Raw genomic sequence first — 13,163 nt, forward strand, 5'->3', positions numbered from 1 at the left:
GCACATCTGTCATCTCTAGAAAAGGATTATGTAAGTTACATTAGTAGGGGAGGATTCCAGACAAGCTCAAAATAAAATAAATAAAAGCTCAAACTGGAGCCAACACAAGCTAATAGGATTGGAAATATTTGCAAATATGGAAAATGTAGTGTACAGAAAGTAGGCATGAGCTATATCCAGCTGAAATGTCAGGGTAGGTAAGGAAAGTTAAGATGCACACAGGAATTTGCTAAGGTCACTGAGTGATGTCTTCTGTTACCTTCAGAACAACAACAAACCAAAACCAAAGGATTTTTTTTATGGGGCTTTGAGATTTTACATCAAGACCTCCAGCAGAAAAACAGATTCCAAATCTGCATTAATGGATTATTTCAAGTCTCACTAGGAGAAAGTAAGCCAGCTGATGAAGAGGTTACACCATCTAGCAGCAGTCAGAGGTTTCTTCAGAGGGTTTCCATTCCTGTTTGGGTTGGTCACGTTTCATGCTGCGTAGAGGGGAATTTTCAGAAGACCAGAGTTCATGGCAGTGATCCACAAAGCCTTGGGGCAGCACTTTCCAACCTGCAGCTGGTAGATCCCCTGAAGTCCACAGACCGCGTCCATTCCATGGCAGGATTGTCATGGCAATGCACAGTGCTGCAGTGTCTGGATTACCTGCACAGCAGCAATCTGTTGCTTTATTTTTAACCCACCCACCCTGCAACAGATTGTCAGACCATTGACCTATGTGATACAGCTCACTGTCATTAATGGGGGCTAGGGGAGTTGAAGAAAAGTGTAAGAAGCCTTGGGGCAGACCGGAATGACTCACAAGTGAAAATCCTTCCAATTCCCTTCTGTTAGTGACTATCGTCTTGCTTCTACCACAGGTTCCAGGGTTTATCTTTCACACACACATAAAGACAGATTCTTTTATAATCCAGAATACCTATTGTACTTTAAATAGAAAAAAAACCTGATGTATTTTACTGCTATTTTTTTCCCCATCCTATGAGTAATGCAAAGCATGTGTACCTACCTACATACATCCTCAGGATGCTTTTCTCTTAGTAAGGCCTGTATACATCTGTAGCCAGTGCCGCTAGAGCTCCAGAGCTTCTGCTGAAGTTCTCCAGTGTCTGCCATGTAGCAAGGGAATATGGTGGACTTCCTGAAGTGTAAATGACCTAGTAAAATCTGCAGTTCATATTGCGTGTTTTTAGGTTCTAGTAGATACCAAACCATAGACAGGAAACCCTGATTTGTGCTTACTTGCCCCAGTCTAGCTGGGAATTGTTAGCAAAGAGCAGTTTAGCCTTTATTTTGGAATGTGTAACGGGCAGAAAAGCTGCAGTGGGTGGCAGGTGAGGGATTACAAAATAGCTTTCTCCACCTGGGTTCTTCCAATGGCACTTCTCACTGTAACAGTCCGGCAATTTTACAGACTGTTAGGTACATCTCATGGCTGACTTATGTTCTTGTTTTGTCACTTGGGAAACTGAGGTCCTGACGGGGTGGATGATGGAAGTGGGGTTTCAAGTGGTCTCCCGCCTGCTTCTGCTATAGTGAGGTTACCTGTTGTTGTCAGCTGTCCCCTCTGATGTACTTAGTGCTGACAACCCAGAGGAACCTAATTTTCTGCTTCTGTTCCTGGCAGGAGATGTACTGCTCAGGGAAATGCCCCAGGCCCAAGTCATGTGCATGCTTTTCCTTCCCTTTTTCTTCTTCTCAACTACCTTCAGAGACACTTTGTCTCATTTCCTCTGAATCTGACTGTTCTTGCTGCAGCTTCATGGTTCTAGCAACGTAATGACCCAGCTGATGTGGTTCCAGGTGTCTGCTGGCATTTTTAGTTACTGTTTTGCCTGCCCTGCAGAAAGCAAAACTGCACTACCTGGATGCATGAAATCTTAGCTCCACTGAGCTAAGATCTCCTGTGGGCTCTGAGGCCAGGATTTTGACATCTTTGAAATGGTATTGGTTTCTGAAGGCTCTCCGCAATGGCAGTATGGCTGGAATCCATTTTGCAGGAACCAATGTGGCTATAGATAAGGGGAACAGTAGAGCTTCAGACTGTCCTCGGTCCTGGCATTCCCATGTGCCCCAGAGAGGTTTGCAGGAAACCTCCCTGGACAAGAGCAGTAGTCTGTATTTGCGGCTTATTGGCTGTTGGCAGCATCAGTAAAGAAATTTCTAAAGGGTCCAGCTGTGAGAACAGGCTTAAGTTTTATTATGGTGTGCTGAATGCCAAACTGCTAAGAGAGGTAAGTATTTTACTCCAATGAATGATATGTGAACAGCTGTGGAGGCAACAGAACAGGAATCCTCTTCCTTTGCAGGCAGATGATGTGGCTGGTGCATGTACCCTCTCTCTCCCTATCCTGCCATCCCATGATTACTTCAGTTTTCCAGGCAAGGAGCTGGAAAGTCCTTCCTCTCTGAACAGAACAGCATCTACACTGGTGATTGTGGGACTTCCTTTGCATTTGGTTTATGAACCAAATACCACACAAGAGAGGAGGAAGCTGAGCCCTTATCTGCCAGCTCCTCAGCGAGTGTACTCAGCTGTTGGGTGGAGGTGCTGTAGTAGTGAGGAACCCTTGCTTTGTGTGTGGGATGGCCTGAACATCTAACTAGAATCCTGAAGAGAGGGGAGTACCTAGGAGCGGTCCCCTTGCCTTAGCATTTCTTCACTGGGGGTCTTTTCGGCAGGCCCCTGGTTTGATGTGCTTGAAGCTTGGATCCCTCTTTGCAGGTGCCGTACTCCTCACCCCGGGATCAGGGAGCACGTGGTGTTACTTCAGCTGTGCAAAACATCCTGTGGAGCTCGTCGTAACTTGCTTTGTGTTGAGTGGCATTGCTTTTCTGGCATCCTTGTCTGTTTGTTACTTGGTCCTGCAGATGGTCCGTTGATTCATGTAACTTTATCCTTTAATTAGCGCTGTGGAGTTAACGTGCTTCAGGTTGATATGGACAGGCTTTCAGTGTGTGAGTTGTTACAGACCTTCCAGATTGGGGATGCTACAGTGTGACATCTGGGTTAAGTTTAGAGCTTTTTCTAAGCCTCCCTTGAACAGACAGGCTTTATGAGAGCGTCTGCCAGGCTTTACCAGAGGAGGGCTGTTCCACATCATCTTTGAATATCTAATTGGATTATATTTGCTGCTTGAGCTCTTTCAAAGAATTCTAACACAAGCTATCCTCGAAGTACCTGCAGAAAAACTGGATTGACTTGTTTCTCATCATCAGAGGCATTTAACTGTTTTCTAATAATTTTCCTTGTTCTCTTTACGGTAATAATGTGTCCTTGCCTGCAAGCGCAGAACCCTTTTTGAGGGGGACACAGAGCAGGGTCCATGTCCTTCCCCTTGGCTCAGCTATCGCTGGCAGTAGCACAGAACATATGACCTGGCATATTTTCATTGAAGCTTAACGTTCTCTGGATTTCATTGCCTTATGTTTTCTTGGGAAAATACCTTCTCTTCCTGCTTTGTTTATTGCAGTTTGATATTCCTGTCTCAGCCCACATTTATCTCTCCTCTGGCTTGGCTCCTTTAGAGGATGCAGCTAAACAGGTGTGTGGAGGACCTGGAGAGGTTCTGTGTTTTCTCTTTATGCTGAGATTCAATAGTGCTGGTAAGTCCCATGTTTCCCTCTGTCCTCCAGTAAGGAATTGGCCTTGTTGTTGCTTGTTTATGCATATGGATGTGGTTTATTTTTAAAATCAGTAATGCCTAGAAGTTATGGAGGCATTGCCTTCAAAGTTTTCAGGCATGCTTCATGATGCACTGTCTTGGTATCTATGGAAGTAATATAAAAGCTGACCGCTTGTCAGTAAGGCTTTTGAATTTGGCTGAGCGCTCTAATGGGCAGATAGCATCATCCAGCAAATGGAGTGTGTGATTGGGAAGCAGCAGGCATTGCTTGCATTTTTATTTTTGCTCTTGACTTGCTTTATGACCTTTGATAACTCTTTCCCCCTCAGTGCAAAAAGGATACTGAACTATGCCTGTATAAATTGCCTTGGGATATGTAATTTTTTTTTTTTGCCTTCTAATCAAAAGTAGTCAAAGGATTTGGTCCTGTTTTCATTTTACACAACTGCAGTATTCCTGTGGAGTCTAATGGAAATAGAACCAGACCAGCATCTTTTGCAGAATCAAAAACCTAGGAAGCTTGGCCTATCTTTAAAACTTCCAATTAATTAAATATTCAATTAAAAATGTGTGCCATATAAGTTAAGGGTATGCACCAAGTGCTAGGCTATACTGCTTCCAAACTGTTAACATAATATATAGGGCATCTATCTGTTCTCCGTTTTCTGCTTTCACAGATTCAAAAACAAAAAACAAAAAGTTGATATGTTATGGAAACAGAAGAACAGTGCATCATCCAGTTGCCCTATTTAGTGTAGTCCCCGCTGTGTTAATTCCCCTCTAATCCTTTCCTTAAACACAATTGATTGTATCTCATTTGTGGCAGGTTACATTCCAAATAAACACTCCATGATCCTACATGTTTCAAAAAGCTTTTTATTTAATGTAACTTCGCTAATCTAATAAAAGGTATGGCTAATTATGCCTGCCTTTCAGATTAGTGTTGCCAATTTTGGCTAATTTATGTCTATCACTGTCTTTCCTATGTGTAATGCTTCCCTGTTGTATTAGTAAAAGAAGGATAAAGTGTGTCTAGTCCAGTGGATTCCTGATTCCTAGCAAGAGGTTTTGATTATATTATTCACTAATAGCCTTAAGAAGGGAATAGCTCACATGATGCATCTTCCTATTGCCAGCTGGTACGTGTTTATATGAATGACAGGAGCCAAATGCAGTATACTGACTGTTTTTAACCAAAGCTTCAGCATTCAGCCTGATTCAGGATGATGCCTGAGGCAGTTTGATCCAGTGTGGTGGGTCTGGCAGTCTGGGAAACTCCTTGCACGAGCTTTGCTCTCTGCACCTCCAGGTAGCATGCACCTGCTGCTCCGCTTGGAGAGCTGCTCTTCCTCCTCCTCTCTATCCACGTAGACTCACATGTGACCCCTGCCCTCTGGCTCTGCTCTTGAACCACTTTCAGAACTGGTTGATAATTTATTTATTCATTCATTTGCATGAATTGTGCTCTGACCTGTCTAGTTCTAGTTCTTTAAAACTCCTGTGTCGTTTCTCACCCAGCCAGTGCACGAAACTCCCTCCTGTTCAGAATCTGGAGGGGAAAATAAGAGGTGCATCTTGGTCCAATTGAAGGCTTAGCTTTAGTTTAGAAATAATTGCATTTTGAGCTACTTAAACATCATCTAATATTTTTATTTTTTAGGTGCAAGGCCTGACAATGGCACCGAATGAGCACTGCCTTCAAGCCTCCTTCCTGTAAATGATAGGACCAAACAAGGCGGTGTGATGAACATGCCACTGCATCAAATCTCTGTCATTCCAGCTCAGGATGTTACCTCTTCCAGAGTCTCCAGGAGCAAGACCAAAGAAAAAGAGGAACAGGTATTGTCAGATATGCTTGATTTTTCACAGGAAGTTATGTAAGTATAAAATGATAGGGGTTATCAAATCAGACCTACCTGATTGTGTTTCAAAGCCCCAACTCCTTGCATGACTGCTGCTTTTAGTGAAGATGAATGTTACCGAATTATCTCTTTATTCTCATATTTGCTATTTTAAAGCAGCTACCTGCAAAATTCTAGAAATTGTTGTTGAGTAACTTTTGCAAAATGCAAGCTACGACTTTTCTATTTTGGATAAGAATTCAAGGCAGGTAGGGATTTCATATGATGGGTCTAGTACCATTGTCATGGAAGCTGTTAAAGGTGTACTTTACCTTTCTAAAAGAAAAATAGTATGGGGTATGAACCCCTATATGCAGCCATGCATCCTGTTTTCCTTTGCTCTTGGCAGCATCTAGTAGCCATGTTGTGGTTCGTATTGACTGGAATATCACAAGGAAGAAAATACACACCCATGTGTATACTTACTGTGCTGTTTTCTGGAGATAACTATTTGTATTCTTAACTTGGGAGCATGTGTGTGAATGGAGTAATTTTGAGGTCTTGTTGTGGTACTAATGAGAACTGAAATACAAAAATATCTGAAGTATCTAATGATTATAAGTCTATTAGAATCTAATTAATAGGCTACTTACCAATTTTTAATGACATACTATGTCTAGTCTTCATGTGTCAACCTTATTTACCCCTGGACTATGTGTCTGATCCAGCCCAAAGACCTCAGTGTGCATCATGCTTTAGTGTATGCTGTACTGCATTGAATTTTACATTATCTGTCAGTTCCACAGAAACCTCTTTGTGGTTTTTAGCTTTACTCTAACATAAAATCAGGTCAAGAGAACATTTACATTATGGTACAACTGCAGGGCTTGTTTTGTGGACTGCTCAGCAGTGATTAATTCTGAGGAGATCTAGGGTGATACTGATTACAGTTAGGGCGCAGCTTAAGTGTAAGGGACTGGAAAGGCACTGTCATGTTACAGAAAGGGATTCATTAAGAGTAACTCTGGGTAGGATAAAAGAAATTACTTCTGATGTGTTAGGATCATCTGCCTGACTAACCTTCTCACCTGTCAGCTGTCCAAATTGCACCTCCCAAAGTCACCAGTGAGTCAGTAAAAATAAATTGTCCCGTTGTTGGTTTTTTGGAGTTCTCTCCTTAGTAACATCTTAAAATGGATTCTAGCCCTTTGGATTCTTAAACTAGTAATTAATTAGGCTGTCATGCTGCTGCTTTTGGTTGCCAGGACTAGGCAAGAAGTTATCTTCACAGATGAGGTGCTCTAAATCCATAAAGCACCTTGTCTCAGGAGTCTGCTGGAATCTCTCACTTCCCACCTGTCACACGTAGTCACTGTCTGGGCAGCTCTCTAGGTTAAGAGGGCTCTGCTGTTTCTTCCCGTTGGTCCCCCTCCCATATAGAAACTAACTGTGCCCTAGGTAACATCTGTTGTACAAAAGAAGGACAGTAGGTAAAACTGAGAAAGAAGGCATTTACAATTCTGTTTTGTATCTTCAGTACAAAGTAAGTGTTACTTCAGTATTTTCATACTTCAGTTGCATAACTTTCCATTATGCAACACAGCTCGCAGTTATTTCTTCATGTTGTGGATGGCCTAGACACAGTTCTGATGGATTTCTGCAAAAACATATAATAGTTTTTCAGGAACAAGTGCAACATTTCACAGTTTGATTCAAGTGCCATGATTTTCTTACCTTACCTTTACTATGTAATAGAAACACCCCTTACCTTTTCTGCATAGGAAGAACAGTAAGTACCTCAAACAACCATGTACACTGTGGTCTTAAAATGTATTGAGTTGTACAAAGCCACTTGCCAATCTGAACAAAATCAAACAACCCCTAAACCACAATCAAAACCAATATTACTACTTCAAAGATAAATATATAGGTTTGCTTTGTAATACCAGGCTGTGTTCTTAGACGAAGTGTGTTGCCAGGTGTGTGCTTTGTAGATTGAGCAGATTCGATGTACATATCTCCCCTGTTTATTACCAAGCTCTGGCTAAAGCCAAGGTGAATAAAGGTAGAATGTCAAGTAGCAGATGAAATTTTGTCTTGCTTTTGTTTGTGCTGTTTCAAACTAGACCTTTGGCTTGTCTGTACCTGCATCCTGCATTGTAAGAAGTCCTTCAGAGGAAAGGCTCAAGAAGCACAGCAGCAGAAAATGAAGTACCTATGTGCCTAGAAAGAGAACTTTGCCAGTCTGTGAAAAGTCAGTGTTTGTCCTATTCCCCAGAAGGAAGATGCTTTCTATCCTGTTCTGTTATCTTTTGCGATTGTGGATGTGTTTAATTATCCACATTTGTAGCAGAGGTGCAGAGGAAAAATTCTTAAGCTGAACAGTTAGATCTCTTACTATTTCTTCTCTTTCACGCTTCTGGTCAAGATGTGGCTCTTGTATTTCAGGCTAAGGCTTGACTGGTTTTAGTAATAGTTTTCCTTGCTACAAGAGCAGGTTTTCTGGGCTAATGATTTGTGACTAACAGTGAAGAACAGCAAGAAATTCTTACCACCTTTATCATTACAACCCAGTTTTTCACATTGGGTGTTCTATAGTCCCTAGGCATGCCTCATAGCAGATTAACATGTAGATTCAATACCTGTGGAAGTCTTGGGCAAAAATCTACTGACTTTGAAGAGGTGGTAAAAGGCAAAGCTCTTGTCTACCATTTCTGTTTTAAGTCCTCAGTGATATGTATAAATAGCAGATCCTGGTAGATTCTGATTTAGGTTAGTGTAATTTTAAAGATTTAAAATAGTTGAAAACTGTGGTTAACAGCAGTCTTTCATGAAACTTTGTCCATTTCCCTAGTAAAAATGGTGAAGGTCATAAAGGGATTATTAATCTTGCATTTAACTCACATGAACTGTTAGCTTTAAGGGCTATTAATAACCATCATTAGCTTCTTACTTATCCTTCACTAGGAATAGCTTCATACTTACCTGATTTAAGGGAGAGTCGCTCTTATTGTTTGTGAGATGCTACACCCCCCCTACCCCACCCCCCCACCCCCGCTTCTGTTTGGTGGGTAACAGCAACAGCTGGCAACCATGTTTCCCAATGTATCCAAAAGCTACTGGCTCTCAGGATTTGGACTGGAAATGAGGAACCCATGCTGGCATGTGATTGAGGTGTTGCTCTGGTTTTGTTCTGCTACAGCATTGCCTATTTGAGGGCTTTGTGCCTCACTTGTTGAAGGGGGCTGATGTGTACCGCAAGTTCTTAGTAAATGTTACTGCAGTGGGTGAAGCTCCCTGAGCAATAGCTTTTACACTGCTCTTCTAAAAATGTGTAACTTCCCAACCATGCTCTACTGTGCTATGATCTCTGCAGATCTCATAAGCGGATCAGGGATGGGCGGGATCAGTGTTTGAACCAGAGATCATGAGGTGTTGGTGCAAGTCATTTTGGCTGCGCAGTGCTCACTCTTCTCAATGGCCTGCACCTGGGAAGCAATACTGAGTTGTCATCAAAGATCATGTACCATTTGTCACACAAGCAAATGAATGTTCTAGTCAAATATAAACTTGCTAATTCCACTTGATCGCCCGAAGCTCCCTTCTGTCCTCTGCTCTAGAGGAACTACCTTCTTGTCTTCCAAGTGCTGTGTAGTATTACTGGCTGCTATGGGCTCAGCAGAGATGCTATGATCATCTCAAACATCTCCAGGTGTTTCTCAAAGCTGTCATCTTGGAGATACTATGACCACCTAATTTGTCTGGATGAAATTATGGTGAGAGAAGTACATTGTGCTGCATCTTGCTAAATTTCTTCTGCCTTCTTAATGATCTCTTGCATCCTATAACAGCAAAGGCATTATGGCCTATTGATTCAAACAAGCCATGTCTTACTGGAAAAGCAGGACTTCCTTGAAGAAGAAGAAAAAAAGCAATAGATGCACTTGCAAGAATTTTTAGTCATACATCAGTAGCACAGATACAGAAGCACTCTCTGACCTTTTCCATTCACTTTTCGGACTTTGAGCTGTGAATGTGGGCTCTGACTGTCTGAACTTGATCCAAATACTCAGGCTTTTTTTAAGGCTCTGTGTGTTTGATTTTGCTTCCCCATTGAACCAAATCACTCATTAAGCAGCCATGCTGCAAATCCTTTGAGAATTCCACCCCTTATTATTTTTATACTGAGATTTGTGTGCTTATGTGTAGCTATGTTGTATATTAACACTGGGCCTGGCATTTTTCCTTTATTAAATTTGCTTTGTATAGAAGCTGGTTAGCTATGGAAGAATTTTTGTCTGAGTGTCCTGTAACTCTTCCATGGGAAGCAGAATGTCTCCTGCTGTACTGCTTGTAGCCTTAGCCTCAGAGTGGGAATGGAAAAGTCCTTTCCTGACAATTCAAATCTGGGCTTTTACTTGGCGTGTTTTTCAGCGGATCATAAAGCATTTCTCAGAAAAAGTTGATGTCATGCTTCTGACTTTCTAAAAAGTAGCAGTTAGACAGTTTTTTGACAGAGCAGACAACCTGTGACGGAAGCACCCCTGAAGAGCTGCAGTGAAAATGCTGTCATTTCTGCAGTGTGGGAGCAGGTAGGAATATTTCCCAGACCTCGTCATTTGAGAATACACCAGATGACTGAGACCATTGTAACATCCTTCCGAATTGTATCCCTCAGCGATGCTGTCGTGCTAAGAGTGTGGTATTTCTATGGCTGATTTCTGTGCTAAAACAGACATTTTAGTACATGTCTGTGTAGGAGCAGGTGCCTGAACATACTCCCATTCCTATTACCTTTAGCAGGTAAACAGTCTAGTGAGGAGCACTAAATAAATAGGAAAATTGCTTGAGAAACTGCTTCACGCCAAACGCATCTCTTTTCTCCACGGGTGCATTTGTACACACTTGAACACCACCCTGCTTGTGATCTCTCCATTTGGTTATTAGGAGAGTTGTTCTTGTGCTTGTCAAGACAAGTTAACTGTTACTTGCATCAAACCCTTCCTGGGCATGGCACCTTGCAGTTGCTGTCAGGTACCCCTGCGAACATGCTCTCACAGGGCATTGCCTATTTCTTTACTCCTATAAACATCTTGGCATCTGGCAGTGGTGTGAGTGCCTGAGGTGCTCCTTCTGCCCTTGCCTGCCTGCCTTCTCCCCATGGGCAGTGTGGTGCCAATACAGGCAGTTGCCACCATTCCTGCCCCTTGCCGACTTCAGGGCTTTCTTCTCTCCCACGTGTTCCTGGCAAGAGCACCACTAACCCCCCCTTCTGTGTGGTACTGGGGAAACTGGCAAGAAGCACACAGAGTGCAGCCAGCCCTGGATTAAACCAGTGGTCTGGAATTTGGGATTTGTTTGTCTCTTACTGCCCTGCTAGACAGTGTTGGGCAAGTCCCTTGGGTGCCTGTGCTATCCTTCTTCCCATCTGTGAAAGAGGGCTAGCACTGTTGACTAGCCTTGTAAAGGGCTTCAGGTATATGGATAAAAGCTGAGCACTAGAAGTGTTTGTCACTAGATCCTTTGAGATGACTGCTTTGCCAAGTCCCACTCTGCAGGCGGTTCTGCTGAGCCGGCCCAAAGCTCTGCTGCAGGTCGTGGTGGGCATGGGGTGTGTGGACAGCAGAGGGGTCTTCCTCATGCAGGTAGGCATCGCTTGATCTCAGTCGTGGTGAACGTGCAAAATGCTGTGACCTTCCCAAATCCGTTCTGTTCTTTTTGTGCTTGAGTGCAGGATGGGAAGCTGGTCCTCTTGAGCCCCTCTTGGAAGCTAGAGCACGGTGCTTCCCAGCAAACCCTGGCTGAAGGGTGAAGAGAGGAGGCAGGAAGAGGGAGGGAGGGAACAGGATGGGAGGGAGCTGCTCCTGCTGGAGCAGTCCTAACAAAAAAAAGTTGGATCACGCTGTTTGATTCTGCATTGTGTTTGTCTTGGAGTGTGTACAACATGTGTGTGTGAGGAAAAGAGCAGATGGCTTCTGAGTGGAGATGAATTATGAAAGGCAAACTGTGGAAAGTGGTTTCTAAAAGGGATTTGAAGGAAAAGAGGAGAAAACCCTTTATTTTAAAAATTCAGTAAACATTACAAAAACTAACATGTTGATACAGCAGCAGAATTTTATTTTATGTAGTGATTCTTCAGAGTAGAAACTTTGGTTTTGCCATTTGCTTGTAATCAGATTCATTTATATACAATCTCTGTTTTGATTTTTGTCAGCTTATTGCATGTGAACTCCTTGCTTTGGTGTCTCAAGACCAGAAACTTAGAGTTAATTATTATGATCTGTAGCTGTTGCTTTAACCTGAATTTTTAAACCACCTCTCTGGTATTAACACAATCTCTGTCTGGCTTTCACTAGCAGCTCACTTGAACAAGCTGAGAGTCATTCTTTGAAAATTACAATTTTCTAAAAGAAGTGCTGGTGCTGTTTAATTATGTGATAGCCAGGTATGTTTTGGTGGTGGTGTTTTGCAAGTCTGTTGATGTTTCTCGTGTATGTTAATGTGCAACAGTTTTCCGTAAAGGGAGCCCTGGATCTGACCTCGTGATTGCAGAGTTTATGTTTTTTCTTCCCTGGCAAAAGCATGCTTGCTTGTTTGCTTGCTAGTGAGAGGTGTGTGTCAGCCATGATCTCACAGTGAGCTGTATGTGCATATAAGTATTTGTGTTGGTGCACAGTGACACTGAAATCATTGCAGCTCCACAAAGACATGAGTCAAGGCCCTGATAGTACTTTGCAGTGATTTTCATCACCCAGTGGCTATACTGTTTCCTTAAAGTGATGCTGTCAAGTTCCTGTAAACTGATTTTTAAAGTTCTTTGTTAATTAAAGGTAATTTCTGTAAATGAGAGACGCCAGAAGTACAGGGTTTTTTGCTCCTGTAGGATATTTTGCCTCACAAGTTGATGCGTAGTGAGTGACTTTGTTGGTTTGCTCTTTCAGACAGGTGTGTTTCTTTGCCTGGTGAAATACTTAGAGTAGGTTGGGGTTTGGGTTGTTTTGGGCTTTTTTTGGTTTTGTTTAGGGTTTTTTTGAGAGAAGAACAAAGACTAACAATTCTGCCAGGAAGGCATGCTGTGGTGTGATACCCTTAAAGTACCTGAACTTTAGAGTTTTTAAAACTGCGTTTAGCTTTCAAGTTGCTGACTTCCTTTTAAACCCTGCACCCCAGCGGTTTAAAGGTTTAACTTCTCAGAAGTTATATATAGGCTTAGATTTGCACCCCTGAACTTAGGTAATTCTGCTTGGCCTTATGCCATTTATGAAGAATTCTTGACAGGGGCGGAGGGAAGTTATTCTTCAGAAGTTGCTCCTCCGTGCTTTGCTGAAATCTAAGCTCTTGGGTTTACAGCCTTCTGAGTCATAGTCCTCACACCTAGAAACAAAATCCACCTTTGGGATCCAGTCAGTTTCTCTTGGTCCCAGAAGTGATGGTCTCTTATCTGCTACTAAACATGTTTTTCTTTGGTAGCAGATATTGCTCCTGTTTTAGGAAGTTGCTTATGGAGATTTTTCATGATAGCCACAAATCAAAGCACACTTTTATTACTGAACAAACCCAAACGTTTGTTCCATGAGGTCAGTACCTGAAATTCAGAATTTCATTTTCTAGGAGTCAGATACTGAATTTTGACATCTTCAAAGACAAAGGGAAGAATGGGATCACCTATTTGTGGAGGTTTAAGTTT

General features: G+C 42.4%; 1 protein-coding gene across 10 annotated transcripts in view; it reads left to right on the forward strand.

The window, feature by feature from the left end:
• Positions 1-13,163, forward strand: part of MARCH8 (membrane-associated ring finger (C3HC4) 8, E3 ubiquitin protein ligase) — a 100,812-nt gene that overhangs the window by 16,324 nt on the left and 71,325 nt on the right. For 9 of the 10 annotated variants that reach the window (XM_010563492.1, XM_010563495.1, XM_010563490.1 and 6 more), the window contains exon 2: positions 5,296-5,474. In XM_010563492.1, the coding sequence (XP_010561794.1) occupies positions 5,422-5,474 (53 nt within the window). In that variant the 5' untranslated portion in view covers positions 5,296-5,421. Of the gene's footprint in view, positions 1-3,578; positions 3,616-5,295; positions 5,475-13,163 lie in introns of those variants that run through there. The other variant, XM_010563491.1, reaches the window with a different exon arrangement.

This window comes from Haliaeetus leucocephalus, unplaced genomic scaffold (genome assembly GCF_000737465.1).
Source record: "Haliaeetus leucocephalus isolate CR32 unplaced genomic scaffold, Haliaeetus_leucocephalus-4.0 Scaffold168, whole genome shotgun sequence".
Taxonomy (NCBI): domain Eukaryota; kingdom Metazoa; phylum Chordata; class Aves; order Accipitriformes; family Accipitridae; genus Haliaeetus; species Haliaeetus leucocephalus.